Raw genomic sequence first — 18,704 nt, forward strand, 5'->3', positions numbered from 1 at the left:
GGAATCCTGCACGAACCTGATTTTCCAAAACTACCTGCAGCTTGAAATCCCCAATGACTACGGTAACATTGCAGATTTGGCATGCATCTTCTCTCTCCTATTGTAACTAATAGACCACATCCTTACTGCTGTTAGGGGGTCTCTATATAACTAACATCAGTGTCTTTCTACCCTTGCAGTTCCTTAGCTCTATTCACAACGATTCAACACCTTCTGGCCCCATGTCACTTCTTTCTAATGATTTAATTTAATTTTTTACCAACAGAGCAATGCCAGCCCCTCTGCCTTCCTACCCATCCTTTCGACAGAATGTGTATCCTTGGATATTAAGCTCCCAGTTATAAATCTTCTCCTCCACCACCAGATTTGTGAATGGACAGTGAACCCATGTACACTACCTCACTATTTTTTTATCATTTTTCTTTCTTTGCATGTGTATCTGTACATATATATCCCCTACTGTAATTCATAATTTCTTTCTTATGTATTCCAGTGTACTGCTGTCACAAAACAATATATTTCACAACATATGCCAGTGATATTAACTGATTCTAATTCTGATTCTCAAATGGAAGGGCAATGTTTGAGGAATAACTCAAACATGTACTGACAAACACTTCCCAACCACCAGCCATACTCTCAGTGCAACCCCTCAAGAGTCAGTGCTTTTAATGAGTTAATATGTTCTAAAAGCTTTTCTTGTCGGTAAAGGTCAGTCCCATGGCAGTATGACGACACTTAGCTGATGATTACAATCATTATGGCAATGAGGAATTGAGAGAGCAAATATAAAAAAGTCGATAATATTTTTTAATATAATTGTCAAGGTATTATTAAAGGCTGGCCCATGCTTTGTTAATATCCTAACTAGTCAGATCTGGAAAGCACAATTCATCAGGGAAATCAGTGCAAGGTAATTAGGCAAATTGTTTCTTCAAATGTACTTATTCAGGCAAACATATCACATTACTAATTATCTGGCTGAAATTCAAACAACCACAGTAGAGAGGGTTATATCTGCTAGTTTATCTCTTCCCAATTTCTGACTTTCATTCTTTCTCTCTTGAATTTCTGTGCACAAGGAGTTCTGAACAAACTCTCCTAATGCAGTCCACTCCTACCATCACCATGATAAACACATGCCCATTCAACCGTGTTTCTCAGTTATCTTGAAGCTATCATCCTTTCAATCATTCCAAGGAAAACTGATTTCCTCCAAACTTCCAGTGAAAGCCAAACAGAAACAACGGTGCTCCCTAGAAGTCTGAAATATTTCATTTCAAATTGGCCAGGGAGAAACAACATGGTAAAAATATTCTATACCTTCTCCACTTATACCCGAGAATCTCTTAAAGTCACCTCTATCAAGTTATCTCTCATCCTCCTTCACTCCAAAGAGAAAAGCCCTAAATCATTCAATCTTTAGCTGGCAGATGGTATTGTGGCATAAGCACTTGAGGAGAATGATCCCAGGTTCGAATCCGGCTGGCTCCTTGCACATTTTCCATCCTTGCTGGGTTGAGTGTTGAACTAGCAACTCGGCCTCGTAAAAATCAGTGTAATGGTATGGAAACGACAAAAAATGTCGCCTGATGTGCCACAAGGCACAAAAAGGAATGACTACTACTATCGCTACTAGTTCAGCCTTTCTCATAACCCAGGCAGCATCCTGCTAAATCTTCTCTCTTTTTTTCTGTGTGCCATACTCTGCCAGAGCCTCGGCATCCACTTTTCAAGTGGTTGTCTTGGAGGAAAGATTCTGTGAGTGGTCCCCCACGTCCTTCTTACAGCACAGTCTTTTTTTTTTACGAGGCTGAGTTGCGAGCTCGACACTCAACCCGGCACGGATGGAAAGCGTGCCCGGGAGCGGCCCGACTGGATTCAAACTCGGGAACCTTCACTCCGGAGTCCGGCGCTGATGTCACTGCGCCACCCGCCGGCCATTCTTATCTGCAGCCTCTCTAAAGCTTCCACATCCTTCCTATAATGGGGTGACCATAACGGAACACAATACTGCAAGTGTGGTGAAACCAGGGTTTTATGGAGCTGCAAGTTACCTTGCATATTTTAAACTCAATCCCTTGACTAATGAAGGCCAATACACCATGCCTTCTTAACCACCCTTTCAACATGTGTGGCAGCTTTGAGCGATCTATGGACGTGGACCCCAAGACCTCTCTGTTCCTCCAACACTGCTAAGAATCCTGCCATTAACCCTGTGCTCTGCCTTCACGTTCCATCTTCCAAACTGAATCACTTCACACTTTTCCCGACTGAACTCCATCTGCTACTGAATACAAATCATTTTTAAAGTATAAACAAGAAATGCTGGAGAAGCTTACCAGGTCAGGCAGCATCTGTGGAGGGAGAGGCAGAGATCATGTTTCTAAGCATCTGTGTTGACTGGATTTTGGTTCTCACGTCTCTGGAGTGGAATTCGAGCTGTTGGGGGTCACGAATGTGTGAAAATAGGAGGCATCCAAATAGGGAAATGTTGGAAACTAAGCAGAAATTCTGAAATGTTAGCTGAAGGCAGCGGTTCCCAACATGGGGTCGATGGACCCCTTACTTAATGGCAAGGGTCCATGGCATTAAAAAGGTTGGGAACCCCTGGCTTAGAGGCATTTAAAACCCATCGGCACATTAAATAACAAAAAAAAAAGGAATGTAGAGGTTCATTTAGGATGCAAGGAAGGAATTCCTCAGATGTACAAAGCCTTCATCAAACCCAATGTTTCACATTAGACACTGTACATTAGGGGGGAATGTCCTGGCTCAGAATTGGGCACAGCACAGACTTATCTGATGAAAATAGGGTTTTAAGGAAGGGAAGCTGATGCAAAGGCAATTGTCTGTCCTTTTGGGTGCAGTCCTTCATTGATTCTACTGTGCTTCGTGGACTTACTGTGTATGCCTGCAAGAAAATGAACCTCAGTGTTGTATTTGGTGCCATATATGTACTTCGATAATAAATTTACTTTGCACTTTGAAATCAGGTGCTTAGAAGGAAAAACAATATTTTATGTAACATAAAGGGATCAAAGGCAAAGGGAATCAGTATCAAGGTTATAACTTCTACAATGTTGTAAAATTTGTTACAAATAACAGTGCAAAAGAAGAAAAGTGGGGTAGTATTCATGGGTTCTTGGATTGTTCAGAAAACTGACAAGAGAGGGAAGAAGTTGTTCCTAAAACATTGTGCGTGGGTCTTCAGGCTCCTCTACCTCTTCCCCAATGTGCGCCAGAACTAAAAGGTGGCATGGTTAACTTAAATGATGATGAGGCTCTAACTTCTATTCCAACTAAGATGAATACTGACCAGATTTCAGTCACTTCGGTAGTGAACTACAAGGCCACAATCAGGACGTCAGCACAAAAGTTCATGCAGATTCTCCAGTCCTGATGAAGTGTCTCAGCCGAAATATCGACTGTTTATTCCTTTCCATTGATGCTGCCAGACCTGCTGAGTTCCCCCAGCATTTTGCGCATGTTACTGGCTGGGTATTTCTGTTTTTATTTCCTGGTCGTGGTTTGGAGGCTTACGTACCTCAATGACCCAGAGACCTATATCCGCTGCAGTCAGGGCTTTATGCTTTGGCACTTGGAAGGGTCACATGGCAAACAGGTCAAAGGGTAGAGGACAGACTGAGAGTGGTCCACCAGTCCTCCAGGTTCGAGGGTTCAGCTCAGCGCTAACGACCCTAACTGGTAAAACAAAACTGTTATGGAAACAGCAATGAAGAATCTTTCTAAATCTGAGTGCGACGCTTTTCCTGAGTCTCTGCCGGGGACTTGCATGACTGACAGTAATGAAAACTAAAGGAAGCTACTGACATGATAAAGGAAGTCCTGAACATCGCCAGAGATGGAGGACCTTCATCGCTGCCCTAAACGCCAGGTGCGTAACAGGCAGTGAGCTGCTGCCTGACCTGCTGAGCTCCTCCAGCGTTTTGAGTGTGTTATAACCAGGATTCTGTCAGAATGCTGCAAAAACACTCAAGAAACTCGGCACCATCCAGGACAAAGCAGCCAACTCAACTGACCTGCCATCAAATAACCCAAGACATTGACTCCTAAAAGCTCTGTGGCTTCAGTGGCCTGTTAAGATTTCTTCAACAGCTCACAACTTCTGCCACCATCAACCAGGACCCCATTAGATTATTAGATTAGATTAGATTATGAGGACATGCAAGTCCTCTTTTATTGTCATTTAGTAATGCATGCATTAAGAAATGATACAATGTTCCTCCAGAATGATATCACAGAAACAGAAGACAAACCAAGACTAAAAAAACTGACAAAAACCACATAATTATAACATATAGTTACAACAGTGCAAAGCAATACCGTAATTTGATGAAGAACAGATCATGGGCACAGTAAAAAAAAGTCTCAAAGTCTCTCAAAAGTCCCATCATCTCACGCAGGCGGTAGAGGGGAGAAATTCTCCCTGCCATGAACCTCCAGCGCTGCAAACTTGCCGATGCAGCATCCTGGAAGCACCCGACCACAGCCGACTCTTGAGTCCATCCGAAAACTTCGAGCCTCCGACCAGCCCTCCGACACTGAGAACCGAGCACCATCTCTGCCGAGAGCTTCAACCTCGGCCCCAGCAACAGGCAATAGGCAAAGCTGAGGATTTGGGGCCTTCCCCTCCGGAGATTCTGGACCACACAGTAGCAACGGCAGCGAAGCGGGCATTTCAGAAGTTTCTCCAGATGTTCCTCCATGCTTCTCACATCTGTCTCCATCAAATCAGGATTGTGCACGGCCCCTACCTAACAAATACGATACCATTTCGGAGCGGCCGCGTGCGCCGCGTTGCGCCGCCATCTTCTCCTCCTCTCCCCATCACTTCCTTCCTACAGACCCAGCGCAGAAGAGGCATGGAAGCACCACCTCAAGTCCTATTCCCAATCACACCCACCTCCCCCCACCCCACACACCAGCTGTCCTTCATCAGAGCTGGCTGGGAGTAAATCCTGGAACCGTCTCCCTGTCTCCATGCGGACTGCTGCACTTCAAGAATTTGCTTCAGTGGTAGTCGCTGGCCTTACCTTCCACAAGGGAATTAAACTACCTTCAGCATTACACAGCAAAACAGTTTTGGAAGGGAAGACATTTCCTGGACAGAATACACCAGACTGAAATGTTCCGAATAGAGTCTCACGCTGATACCTAACATCAGCAATTCATGGCATGTGGCCTGATCTGATCACATTGGCATGGTTCTGTATTATTGATTTATTTATTGAGATACAGCACAAAGTAGGCCCTTCTGTCCAGAAACATGCAATTTAATTCTAGCCTAATCGCGGGACAATTTACAATGACCAATTAACCTACCAACCGGTACGTCTTTCAGCTGTGGGAGGAATCCGGGGCAACCCGCGCGGTCACAGGGAGAAGCTACAAACACCTTTGTGGCAGCGACAGGAATTGAACCCAGGTCCCTGGTACTGTGAAGTGTTGTGCTAACCACTATACTACTGTGCTTTCCCGTACTGGCCACCAAAACATGCAGGCCCCTTTGCGAACTCCCACAGCCCCCGGTGACCCTGCGATTTAAGTCTCTGAGGCTGACGTGAGAGCATCTTTCAGGAGGACAAAACCATGGAAAGCATCCGGTCCAGACAGGGTACGTGGCCCATTTCTAAAGAACTCTGGTGCTCAACTGACTGGAGTGCTCACTGAGATCTTTAATGTCTCACTTTGAGGTACTCACCTGCGTCAAGCAGGCTTCAGTTATACTGTGCTTAAGAAGAACGTGGTAACCTGTCTCAGTGACTATCATCCAGTCGCATTCACATCCACTGTGATGAAATGCTTTGAGAGGTTGGTGATGAAACATATCAGCTCCTGCCTGAGAAGCGACTTGGATCAACTGCAAGTTGCCTACCATCACAACAGGTCAACAGCAGAGGCCTTTTCGTTGGCTCTTCACTCAACCATGGAACAGCTGGCCGGTCAAGATGCATACATCAGAATGCTCCTCATTCACTACAGCTTACATTCAGTAGTATCATCCTCTCAAAACTAATAAATAACCTCCAAGACCATGGCCTCAATACCTCCTTGTGCAACTGGATCCTCGATTTCCTCACTTGCGGACCCCAGTCAGTTTGGCCTGGCGACAACATCTCCTCCACAGTCACCATCAGCATAGGTGCACCACAGGGACGTGTGCTTAGCCCCCTGCTCTACTCTCTCTATACTTGTGAGGCTAAGCACAGCTCCAATGCCATATTAAAGTTTGCTGACGACACTTCTGTTGTTGGCTGAATCAAAGGTGATGGTGAATCAGCATTGTGAGGGTGACCGAAAGTCTGGCTGAGAGCTGCCTCAGCAAATAACATCTCACTCAATGGCAGCAAGACCAAGGAGCTGATTATTAACTTCAGGGGGATCAGACTGGCGCTCGTATGCAAGGTACACTGGGGATGGCAAAAACTCCAGATTAGATCACTGGATCGGCTCCAATGTTTCCTCCCAACATTAACACAGCCCTAAACTTTTGATAATTTCATATAGAGTATACACTCAGTAACCACTTGATTCGGTACATCTGTACACCTGCTCACTAATGCAAATATTTACTCGACTTCAATGCACAAAATGCACTCAATACACAAAAGCACACAGACATGGTCAAGAGGTTCATTTGTTCTTCAGATCAAACATCAGAATAGGGAAGAAATGTGATCTAAGTGACCTTGACTGTGGACTGATTGCTGGTGCCAGAATGGGTGGCTTGAGTATCTCAGAAACTGCTGATCTCCTGGGATTTTCATGCACAACTGTCTCTAGAGTTTACAGTGAATGGTGCAAGAAACAAAAAACATCCAGTGAGTGGTGGTTCTGTGGGCAAAAACTTATAGGCACTAGTCTCCCCAGCATCAAGGACATCTTCAAAGTCGATGTCTCAAAAAGGTGGCATCCATCATTAAGGATCCCCATTACCCAGGGCATGCCCTCTTCTCAGTGCCACCATCAAGGAGCCTGAAGACACACACTCAGTGTTTTAGGAGCTGCTTTTTCTCTTCTGCCGTCACATTTCTGAACAGACAATGAACCTATTTTACTATTTTTTTTTGCTCTACTTATTTAATTTAACTTTTTATACAATATATATTTCTTATCGAAATATGTAGTTTTTTGGTATGCATTGCTGCCAGAAAACAAACAACTTCACAACATAGCCAGTGATATTAAATCTGATTCTGATTCTGAGGTCAGTGGAGAATGGCCAGACTGGTTCAAGCTGACAGGAAGGCGACAGTAACTCAAATAACCACGCGTTACAACCGCGGTGTGCAGAAGAGCATCTCTGAATTCACAACGCATTAAACCTTGAAGTGGATGGGCTGTCACAACAGAAGACCACGGAATTTCTAAACATTATGTAGCCTATGACCCAATGACTGTTATGGTATAGAGAAGTACAACCAGGTCCATCGTGTCTTCGGAGACACCTGACTTGATAAATCTGCCTAAGTGATGATTGCCTGGGGATATTTCCACAGACGAGCAAACAGTCAGCGTCCACGTTATTAGGTGCAGGAGGTACCTAATTAAGTGGCCACTGCGTGTACTGTATTATATATTGTCCGTGTGTGTAAGAGAGAGAAGGAGAGAAAGGTTGAGCAAGCGCAGAAGAGGGGAAATAGAATTTGAATGTCAAATGTTGTCACAGGGAAAAATTAGTTTTTTATGTAGTCCCAGGGGTTTGAGGTTAACTCACAGAACTGCAGATGCAGGGTTTAATGAACACTTCAATGTCAATAGTGAGCAGTTAGAAGGAATGCCAGGCAGCCAGCAAATTCCTGAAGTAGCAGTGGCTGAGGCGTTTGATATTTTTAAATCATTTAGCTTAATTTCCCTTTGAGGTAATTCACTGAGGGCTGTTAATAGCTTGAGGCGAATCGCCCAAGAAAGTTGCCAAGCACAACACTAAATCTGACTGTTCGAGGAGATGGCTGAAGGCTCGATTCCTAATCTGTTCAGTCAGTCATTAAACATAAACTGAGGCTTTGTGTATTTGGGCTGGTTTTATCTCTGGATAAAAGCCATGCTTGGGAAAGATTGAAAGAATGGAAACAGATTTTAACTATTCATAAAATCATAACACATAGGGACATAATTTGGCCATTCGGCCCATCGAATCTCCTCCGCCATTCCACCATGGCTGGTTTATTATGCATCGCAATCACATTCTCCTGCCTTCTCCCCATGACCACTGATAATCATACCTACCAACCTCCACTTTAAATGTACTCAATGACTAAGCCAACTCATTTTTCACAAGTTTTCTACCCTTGGATCCTTAATCCTGTTGCAATGTAACCTGTATCCCGGGAAGCTCTGACAACCTCCACAGTCCTAAATGCAAACGTCGAGGAGACCACATTGAGGGGCTGCTGCCTTTGCTAAACTAATGTGCTTTCCAATGCTTTACAGCACCGACAATCACTGATTGAAGTTCAATTCCTGCTGTGTCTGTAAGAAGTTCGTATGTTCACCTCATGGCTGTGTGGGTTTCCTACCACATTCCAAAGATGTACAGTTGGGGTTACTGAGATGTGGGTATGCTATGTTGGCACCAGAAGCATGGCAACATTTTTTGGGCTACCCCAGTATAATCCTTGGACTGTGTTGGTCGTTGACGCGAACTGCATGTTTCAATGTCCTTCTGAAGTTTTCTCTTGCATTTCTTAAGCTCATCAAGAACCTCATTTGTTCCTGCCTGCCTAAACCAGCTATGCAGCTCCTTCTTTTCCTTAACCAGGCCTCAATACCATGGTTCCCTATTATCCTTGCCTTTTATTCTGACAGGAATGTACAAACTCCGTACTCTCAAAATTTCACGTCCAATGAAAACAACCTGTCCAAATCCACATTTGCCAGATCCCTTCTGATAACATCAAAATTGGCCTTTCCCCAACTTAGAATCTCAGCCTCTTACCTCTTCTTTTTTTCCTTCTTCCCTTTCTCCCCTGTATTACTCTCCTCTCCTATCAGATTCCTTCTTCTTCAGCCCTTTATATTTTTCACCTATCACCTCCCAGCTTCTCACTTCATTTGCCTCTTGCCCACACACCTGGCATCACCAATCACCTTCTGGTTTGTAATCCTCCCCCTTCCCCCTTCCTTTCCAGTCCTGATGAAGGGTGTTGGCCCAAAATATCGCATGTTTATCCATTTCCCTGGACGCGGCTTGAACTGCTGAGTTCATCGAGCATTCTGCATGTGTCTCCTCCCGCACCCAAAGACTTGCAGGTTGGCAAGTTAATTGACCTCCGTAAATGACTGTAGGGGTGCAGGAGAGTGATTGAATCTGAGTGGGGTTAATAAAAATTGGGAAAAGCGTAAACACAAGAGATACTGCTTAAGAAGACCTGTGACATGTTGGCCATCAGTAGTTGGGGTGTTGAGTTCAAAAGCCATGAGGTAATGCTGCAGGTCTGTAAAATCCAACAGCCTTCACCAGCTCAGTATCTCATTTCCAACTGCTCTTCATGGTGGGAGGTTTGACCTGACACTTTTCTACTTTTTTGGGATTGTGAAGGAACTGGGGGGATCTTGGAGTCCCCGTCCATAGATCCCTCAAAGTTGCCGTGCAAGTTGATAGGGTTGTTCAGAAGGCGTATGGTGTGTTGGGCTTCATTAGCTGACACATTGAGTTCAAGAGCCTGTGAGGTAATGTTCCAGTTCCGTGAAACCCTGGTTAGACCACACTTGGGAGTATTGTGCTCAGTTCTGGTCATCTCATTTGTAGGAAGGACATTGAAGCTTTAGAAAGGGTGCAGAGGAGATGTACCATGATGTTGCCTGGATTAGAGGGTATGTCTTATGAGAAAAGGTTGAGCGAGCCAGGACTTCCGTCTTTAGAGCGAAGGAGGATGAGAGGTGACTTGATGGAGGAGTACAAGATGATGAGAGGCATAGGTTGTGTGGATAGTCAGAGACTTCTTCCCCGGATGGAAATGGATAATACCAATGGGCATAATTTTAAGGTGATTGTAATAAAGTATGGGGGTGGGGGTGTCAGCGTTCTTTACACAGAGAGAGTAGTGGGTGCATGGAATACCCTGCCAGGTCTGATGATAGAGGCAGATGCATTTAGGGCTTTTAAGAAACTCTTAGCTGGATCACGGGTGATAGAAAAATGGAGTGCTATGTAGGAGGGAAGGATTAGATTTATTTTAGAGTAGGTTGAAAGGTAGGCACAATATCATGGGCCGAAGGGCCTGCACTGAGCTGTAATGTTCTATGTTTTATGCTGGAGATCTTGAGCAACACACATAAAGTGAGTGTTTGATGGACAATACGGACTCTTACGGTTCAAGGGCCTGTAGACATATTACATGGCTCTATGACTCTCTTGACTAAATTCCCCTTATTTATGTAATTAAGCAGCTCTGATAACACCTTTATCACCAATCTCTTGTGTTCTGAACTTGGTGTGTACAAAATAATGGCATGCAGACTCATTACAATAGTGTTGTGTAGTTACAGTTCACTTTTACCATAATACAGAGTACCAGACCACAGATAGAGACGGTGTCAAAGAAAGTGAGATTAGAACAGGTTTGATCAAAGAGCCAGGCTTCCAGTGCCTCTTTTATGAGAGGGAGGTGCAGAGTTAAGGATGGAGCAGGAGACTCTGTTGTTAGAAAATCACTTCAGTCGGAGCAGTAAAATGTATGTAATAAAAACTGACACCTGTTACATGCAAAGTTCAACATTTTAGCTTCATGTCACCATTATCATCTTGTGCTGCCAGTGAAAATTTACAAAAAAAGTCAGACTTTTCCTGCTGTTAATTATCATTTGTCTCCCCAAACCACCCCTACATTCACCCTCCTGCATTCCACCTATGTGTCAGACAGTAAGGAGCCAACGACACCTTCCTAATATGGCACTCCGGCAACACTCTGGGAATCTTCAGGAGTTTTGCGATCAGCAGCCGTTAAGACCCATCGCAGCACTAAGACCACAAGAGAGGAGGCAAACCAAGTCTAAATGTCACTCAGTCGTCTAAGTGCACAATACAGAGGATTAAATCGTCAACACTCCCCACCTGGAATTTCTTAACCCTCTACCCGCAATACCTTTCATTTCTTCTACCAAACTGCATGACCATACACTTCCCGACACTGTATTCCACCTGCCACTTCTTTGCCCATTCTCCTAATCTAAGTCTTTCTGTGAACTCTCTACCTCCTCAACACTATCTACACCTCCACCTATCTTTGTATCGACCGCAATCTTTCCAACAAAGCCATCATTTCCATCATCCAAATCATTGACATATACGGTAAAATCAAGCGGTTCCAACAAAGATCCCTGTGGAACACCACTAGTCACTGGCAGTCAACCAGAAAAGGCTCCCTTTATTCCAACTATTTTGCTCCTGCCAGTCAGCCACTGTTTTATCCATGCCAGAATCTTTCCTGTAATACCATGGGCTCTTAACTTGGTAGGCAGCCTCATGTGTGGCATCTTGTCAAAGGCCTTCTGAAAATCCAAGTACCCAGCATCCACTGATTCTCCTTTGTCTACCCTGCTTGTTATTTCTTCAAAGAATTCCAATAGGTTTGTCCAGCAAGAGGAAGCCATGCTAAATATGGCCTATGTTATCATGTGAATCCAAGAACCCCAAAAACTACATCCTTAACAATCAACTCCAACGTCTTCCCAACTACTGAGGTCAGATTCACTGGCCTATAATTTTCTTTCCCTGTCTCTCCTCCTTCTTGAAGAGTGGAGTGATATTTACAATTTTCTAGTCTTCCAGAACCATTCCAGAATCCAGTGATTCTTGAAAGATCGTTACTAATGCCTCCACAATCTCTTCAGCCACCTCTTTCAGAACCCTGGGGTGCACTCCATCTGGTCCAGGTGACTTATCTACCTTCAGAACTTTCAGTTTCCCAAGAACCTTCTCCCTATTAATGGTAACTTCACACACTTCTGACCCCTGGCACTCTGGAACTTCCATCATACTGCTAGTCCCTTCCACGTCAAAGAATACAGGGACAAGGCTGGAGAATGGGGTTGAGAGGGATAATAAATCAGCTATGATGGAATGGTGGAGCAGACTTGAAGGGCCGAATGGTCTAATTCTGCTCCTATATCTTAAGGTCTACCATAGGATTCACAGCATCTCCTCGTAACTGATGGCAATGCTTGCCAGCTCCAGAAATGAACAGGGTGTCACATTGTAATGGAAGGCAATGCCTGCCGTCTCCAACAACTAGGGCAGCACAGTAGCATAGTGGTTATAGCACAACGCTTCCCAGTACCACTGACCCAGGTTCAATCCCCGTCACTGCCTGTAGGGAGCGTGAACGTTCTCCTCACGACCACATGTACCGGTTTCCTCCCTCTGTCCAAAGACATGCCAGTTAGTAGGTTAATCGGTCATTGTAAACTGTCCTGTGATTAAATCGAAGGGTCGCCGGGTGGTGCTGCTCGAAGGCTGGAAGAGCCTATTCCGCACTGTATCTCAGTCTGAGATGGGGTTGGGAGTCTAAGTTCCAAATGAAAACAACAGCTAATCCAGTAACAGGCGGTTTCTGCACACCGTAAGGTCCGATAGAAAGCAGAGGGAAGTGTGGCCTCAGATCCCGTCTCTAAATCAAGCTTATTGTTTATGTAGACAGCATAAGAAGTGTTGGCCCAGTCCCAGCAACCAAGAGCTGAGGAACCTTTTCCTCTGCCGGGAGTCCAGAACTGAGATACCCAGCCTGAGAGTCAGGAGCTAGCTTGTTCGGGGCTGACACAAGGAAGAACTTCTCAGCATAAAGAGTGGTGAAAATCTGGAAGTATCTTTCCCAAAAAGCTCCAGAGCTTGAAGTAATATGAGCATTTTTAAATAAACACTAATAGATTTTTACTAATCGAGGGTTTTAAGGGATAAGGAAAGTAAATGAAATTTGGATACAGATTAGTTAGATCTAATTGAATGATGAGACAGCCCAAGGGAATGATAACTCCCTTGCTCTTGCTGAAATAATTTCTGAGAGATACAGTGGTACATTTTCTACTATGGGTGAAACTGAAAAGTTAACAAATTTAAATGCAGCAGAAGAGTTACCAAATATTTTTCAGACAATACACAGTCATCTTGTTAACCAACAACACTGGGACCATAGAGAGCTGTGAGTATTTTGGAGGACATCTCCCATCATTAGCAGTCAACAGTTACCTTACACTAAAGACTAGAAGGGATCAGACATGATTCCAATTAAATATATGAACAAGTATCGTAGCATTAGAGCATTTCGGTAAAATAGACTCAGTAGAAATAATAAACAAGGAAACTGAGATTTCACGTTTGGTGACGGTTACATTCCGACGCCTCTAATATACGCACATATATACTACACACTTGTGTGTGCACACGCAAATACACATAGATGCAAATACATACAGACACACTTCCAAGAGAACCATAACTTTGTCATAGGGTTTGGAGGATTGTGTGCCACAATGACCTGGAGAACTAAGTAGGCTGGAGTCAGGGCCTTGTGCTTTGACCCTTGATAGGGTCACCCGTGCCAAACAGGTCAAAGGGTAGAGGCCAGACTAAGAGTGGTCCACTGATCCTCCAGGTTCAGGGGTTCAGCTGAAGGCCAACAACCCTGACTGATCTAAAAAAATAGTCATGGAAACAGCAATGGAGGATCCTATATCTGTGTGCGACAGACAGGGATGGAGGACCTTCATGGCTGCCCTAAACGCCAGCAGCCTAACGTGCAGTAACTAACATACAGTTCAGACACACACATACAGAGACCCACGCAGATAGACAGATACTCATGCACACACACACACACACATACACACACACACACACACACACACACACACACACGCACAGACAACACACACAACAGCTTACTGATAGGGATGCAGGGTCCTCAGGCCGAAGGACAAGGCCTCCTCCCACCGACCGAGGTTAATACAAGCATCCATGGTGGCATCAAGCATCTTGAGCATATAGAGGTTTGTGTCTGGAAGGACATCTTGACTCTTACTTGTAAAAGTTCGGCAGGTGTCCACAAGCTGCTCCCAGTCTGTTATTAACTTCAGTTAAGGAATTAAGATGGAATATTGTAGAGAAACTGTAAGGTATCATTTTACAAAAGGCAGCTGCATTTGCCTAAATAATGACATCTGCTCTGGTCAGAAAGGCCAATATTTCTGATTACTTTATTCCTAAACAAAACTTAGGCACATATTGAAACTATAATTGCTTTGTATGTTACCAGAACAGTGTGCCAGCAAGTTCAAAGAACTAGAGACAGCTTGTTTTGAGTTGTGTGTGATCGCAGCTCCATGTGCTGTTCACGATGATGCCGTGTGCTTTCAAAATTCCAAAGAAGTAATTCTACACATGCAACTCAGAACTCAGTCCCGGTCTCCTGCTCTAACTCATTCCCAAGTCCCTCGAAATGTTTATTTATTGAGATGCAGCGTGGAATCGGCCTTTCAAGCTCTTTGAGCCATGGCACCCAGCAACACCCCCCCCCCGCCCGATTTAATCCTAGTCTAATCACGGGACAATTTACAATGACCAATTAACCTACCAACCAGTACTTCAGCACCCAGGGGAAACCCACGCGGCCACAGGGAGAATGTACGAACTCCTTATGGGCAGTGGCAGGAATTGAACCTGTGTCGCCCGTACAGTAAAGTGGTCTGCCAACCACTACTCCACAGTGCTGCCATCCCACTACGCTTCCCCTGACTATCCTGAGGCCATGAAACCAAACTCCGTGCCGTAAGCTGAAGAGGTTCCACAAATGCCAGAAATCCAGAATAACACACTGAAGGAAATAATGAAATAAGGACCCTAACCCTAACACACACAATGTTGAAGGAAACAGTGTATGTTTTGGGCCATAACCCCGTCAGGTGAAGGGCCTCAGCCCTAGACGCCAACTATTTATCGCTCTCCATAGACCTGCTGACCTGCTGAGTTTCTCCAGCATTTTGTGCATGTTACTAAAGTTCTACTGTACATCCCGAACCGTGCCCAACAAACCCATTCATAAACACGAGGAAACCTGCAGATAACACAAACACTAGGAAATCTGCAGATGCTGGAATTTCAAGCAACACACATCAAAGTTGCTGGTGAACGCAGCAGGCCAGGCAGCATCTCTAGGAAGAGGCACAGTCGACGTTTCAGGCCAAGACCCTTCGTCAGGACTAACCCATCCATAAAATGGATCTCAGCACCAAATTTTCACCACAGTAAAGAGTCCCACATTTATAATAAAAACTGTTTCACTGAACAACTAAATATTCTGTTAAATATTAATCGAACATTTCACCATTCACCCAATAACTAAAGTCCTCTCGTCTTTGGAATAGTGGATTTTAGTTACTGGAAGAGATTTCACACACATATATTAAGGACCAGATTATTTGCCTCTGTGATGCTAATTGAAAGATACGTATGCTTCAGAAGAGCATTGGGTTTAATGTCCTTGCTCTTCAGTGAAGTAAGCCCACCTAAGGGGACAGATGAGGTTTTGTTTTACATAGAATTTAGAACAGTACAGCGAGGGCAAGCCCTTCGACCCTTTGACCCATGACGTTGTGCCAACCCAGTTAAACCAATGAGTCCTAATTAATCTAATCCCTCATTCCTCACCTCTTTGTATACTCATCTGCCTATCTAAACACCTCCACAACACACACAAAAGGCAGGAGGAATACAGTCGATGTTTCGGGCCGAGACCCTCTTTCAGGACCGAAATGGAGGTGAGAAGATGGCACAGTTGAAGGGTCGGGGGGGGCGCAGGAAGGAGGCTGGCTGGAAGGTGAAAGGTGAAACCAGGCGGGAGGGAAAGGTCAAGGACTGAGAAGAAGGAATCTGATAGGAGAGGAGAGTGGACCATAGGAGAAAGGGAAAGAGGAGGGAAGCCAGGGGGAAGTGATCGGCAGGTGAGAGGAGTTTCAAAGGCCAGAGTGGGGAATGGGGGGGGGGGGTTAAAATTACCAAGAAGGAGAAATCAATATTCAAAACAGGAGAAAGTCTGCAGATACTGGAAATCCAAAGCAACACGCACAAAACACTGGCCTGGCAGCATCTATGGAAAAGAACCGACAGTCGCCAATTCAAGCCAAGGCCCTTCTTCAGGACTGAGGACAGTCACACCATCAGGCTGGAGGGTACCCAGATGGAATATAAGGTGTTACTACTCCACCCTGGGAGTGGCCTCATCTTGGCACATGAGGGGCCATGGACCGACATGTCAGAAACACTCCCATGGTTGTACCTGGCTGTTGTCAGATTCCTGAATGGCCAGGACTGGTCAGTATCGATTAACCTGCTCTTGCTATCTTCAGGTCAACGTGGTGGGAGCAACACCGTCGATCAGTGTGTTGGGTGGGATGATCCAAGATTGTGAAGAGATGTGGACAGAGCAGGTCGCCATGAAACTTGTCTCTGATGGTTTCTCTGAGCAGGTGACTGAGGCTGTCGAAGCAACCTTGGTGAGTTATTGGTGTGTCCCGTCCTGCGTCATGCACTGAGGGTTCATGCACCACAACAACAAACCAAATTCATCCGAAAAAATGCAGGTGCCGGAAATCTGAAACAAAATGCTAGGAACCCTCAGCAGGAAAGACAGCATCAGTGGAAGGAGAAACAGGTGACCCTTCATCAGAACTGGGGAAAAGAGCAGAAGTGGGTTAGTTTTAGGAAGCATCGAAGCTGAGTGGAACAAAGGGAACACCTCTGTTAGTGTGAGACTGTACTGTGACTGTCAAGAAGCAGGAGAAAGAACATAAGAAATAAGAAATAGGAGCAAGGGTAGCCTGTCGAGCCTGCTCCGCCATTCAATAAAATCATGGCTGAGACAGCCGTGCACTCAGCTCCTCCTACCTGGCTTTTCCCCATAATCCTTAATTCTCCGACTATGCAAGAGTTTATCCTGCTGTGCCTTAACTTTATTAAATGAGCTGGCCTCTACTGCTTTCCTGGGGCCGAGAATTCCACAGATTTAATATTCTCTTGGAAAAGCAGTTTCTCACCGTCCCTCAAACAACAGGAATTCTGCAGATGCTGGAAATTCAAGCAACACATATCAAAGTTGCTGGTGAACGCAGCAGGCCGGGCAGCATCTCTAGGAGGAGGTGCAGTCGACGTTTCAGGCCGAGTCCTGACGAAGGGTCTCGGCCCGAAAAGTCGACTGTACCTCTTCCTAGAGATGCTGCCTGACCTGCTGCGTTCACCAGCAACTTTGATGTGTGTTTTTCACCATCTCTGTTCTAATTCTATTCCCCTGAATCTTGATTATGATGAGATCAAAGTTCCAAGTTCAAAGTTCATTTATTACCAAAGGTATGTATACGATATACAACCTTGAGATTTATCTTATTACAGGTGGCCACAAAACAGAAATCCAATAGAACCCATTAGAGAGATCATCAAACACCCGAAGTGCAGAAAAAGAACAAAACTGTGCACACAGTAGAAAGTAAGCAAGTAACATTCAGAACTGAAGTTCACGAAAGCGAGTCCACAGCCACGAAGCCAGTCACAGTTGATCCAGGAGCACGTTAGTTGCAGGCAACAGCCTCAGTTCAGCGCAGAGATGAGAAAACCTTGCTGAGCAGTGAGCTGAACACTGAGCCGCCCCTCTCCTCCGGCACCGACACCCTGATCTTCCAGTCTGGCCCAGCGCGTAAATCAGCCAAACCTTGGCTTGTTCCTAGCTCTCAGACCCAGGCCCTACCACTTCAATATGCTCTCGGGCCTGGGCCCTGCCTCATTTCAGCCTGTACCCGATTTTTCCAACTGGCCTGGTGCTTAAATCGGTCAAACATCGGCTTGTTCCTTGCTCTTCAGGCCCAGGTCTCACTGCCTCGACTCTGCCTTTGCAGCTTCAAATTGGCTCCAAGCCGCTCCAGTGTTGGACACACATTGGCTCGGCCCCTGCCATCTCGATTCAGACTGTACACATGATGCCGCAACTGTCCTGCGTCTTCGAGACTTCAGTTCACGCCGCAAAAATGCCAGGTCGTACAGGCAGTTCTAAAGCTCATCTCTGAAAGGGAAGTTACAGGCTATTGACTGCGGTCTTCATTTTCCAGAAATGTGATTAATATAGCAGTTAGTAGTTTTGTTTACTTCCAGTAGGTTGTCACTGTGTTTCACTGGCGCCATCTTAAACCGGAAGACATAAGCCATGAATAAACAGAAAAACTAGAGAATAATGATGATACAAACAGAAGAGTGAGCTATCAAAGATGGAGGACTCAATATTGGATCCTGAAGGCCGCAATGTGCCCAGACAGAAGGTAAGGTGCTGTTCCTTAAGCCTGTTACAGTACAGGAGGCCACAGTCTGGTAGGTTAGAGTAGGAGAGGGATGGAGAATTAAACCCTGAGGGTCAGAAAGAACAGACAGGAGTTCAAAGTACATTTATTATCAAAGTACACATTTGTCACCATATACAACCCTGAGATGCATTTTCTTGCCAGCGCTCATAGTAGAACAAAAAAATTCATGGAATCAAAGAAAATCTACACACACACAAAGACTGACAAACAATGAGTGACCAAAAGAAGACAAACTGTGCAAATTCAAAAAATAAAACAAACAATAATAATAAATAAATAAATTTCATTCCCAACTGCAAAAGAAGCTGCTGGTAGCAAGTGATCTCAGCTCCCTGCCATCA

At 44.9% G+C, this 18,704-nt stretch overlaps 1 protein-coding gene across 4 annotated transcripts in view; it reads right to left on the bottom strand.

Annotated features, from left to right (window-relative positions):
• Window positions 1-18,704, bottom strand: part of smyd3 (SET and MYND domain containing 3) — a 1,006,799-nt gene that overhangs the window by 83,066 nt on the left and 905,029 nt on the right. For all 4 annotated transcript variants that reach the window (XM_063055477.1, XM_063055479.1, XM_063055478.1 and 1 more), the window contains one exon: window positions 13,907-14,081. In XM_063055477.1, the coding sequence (XP_062911547.1) occupies window positions 13,907-14,081 (175 nt within the window). The remainder of the gene's footprint in view (window positions 1-13,906; window positions 14,082-18,704) is intronic.

The sequence above is a fragment of the Mobula hypostoma genome, chromosome 8 (assembly GCF_963921235.1).
Source record: "Mobula hypostoma chromosome 8, sMobHyp1.1, whole genome shotgun sequence".
Taxonomy (NCBI): Eukaryota; Metazoa; Chordata; class Chondrichthyes; order Myliobatiformes; family Myliobatidae; genus Mobula; species Mobula hypostoma.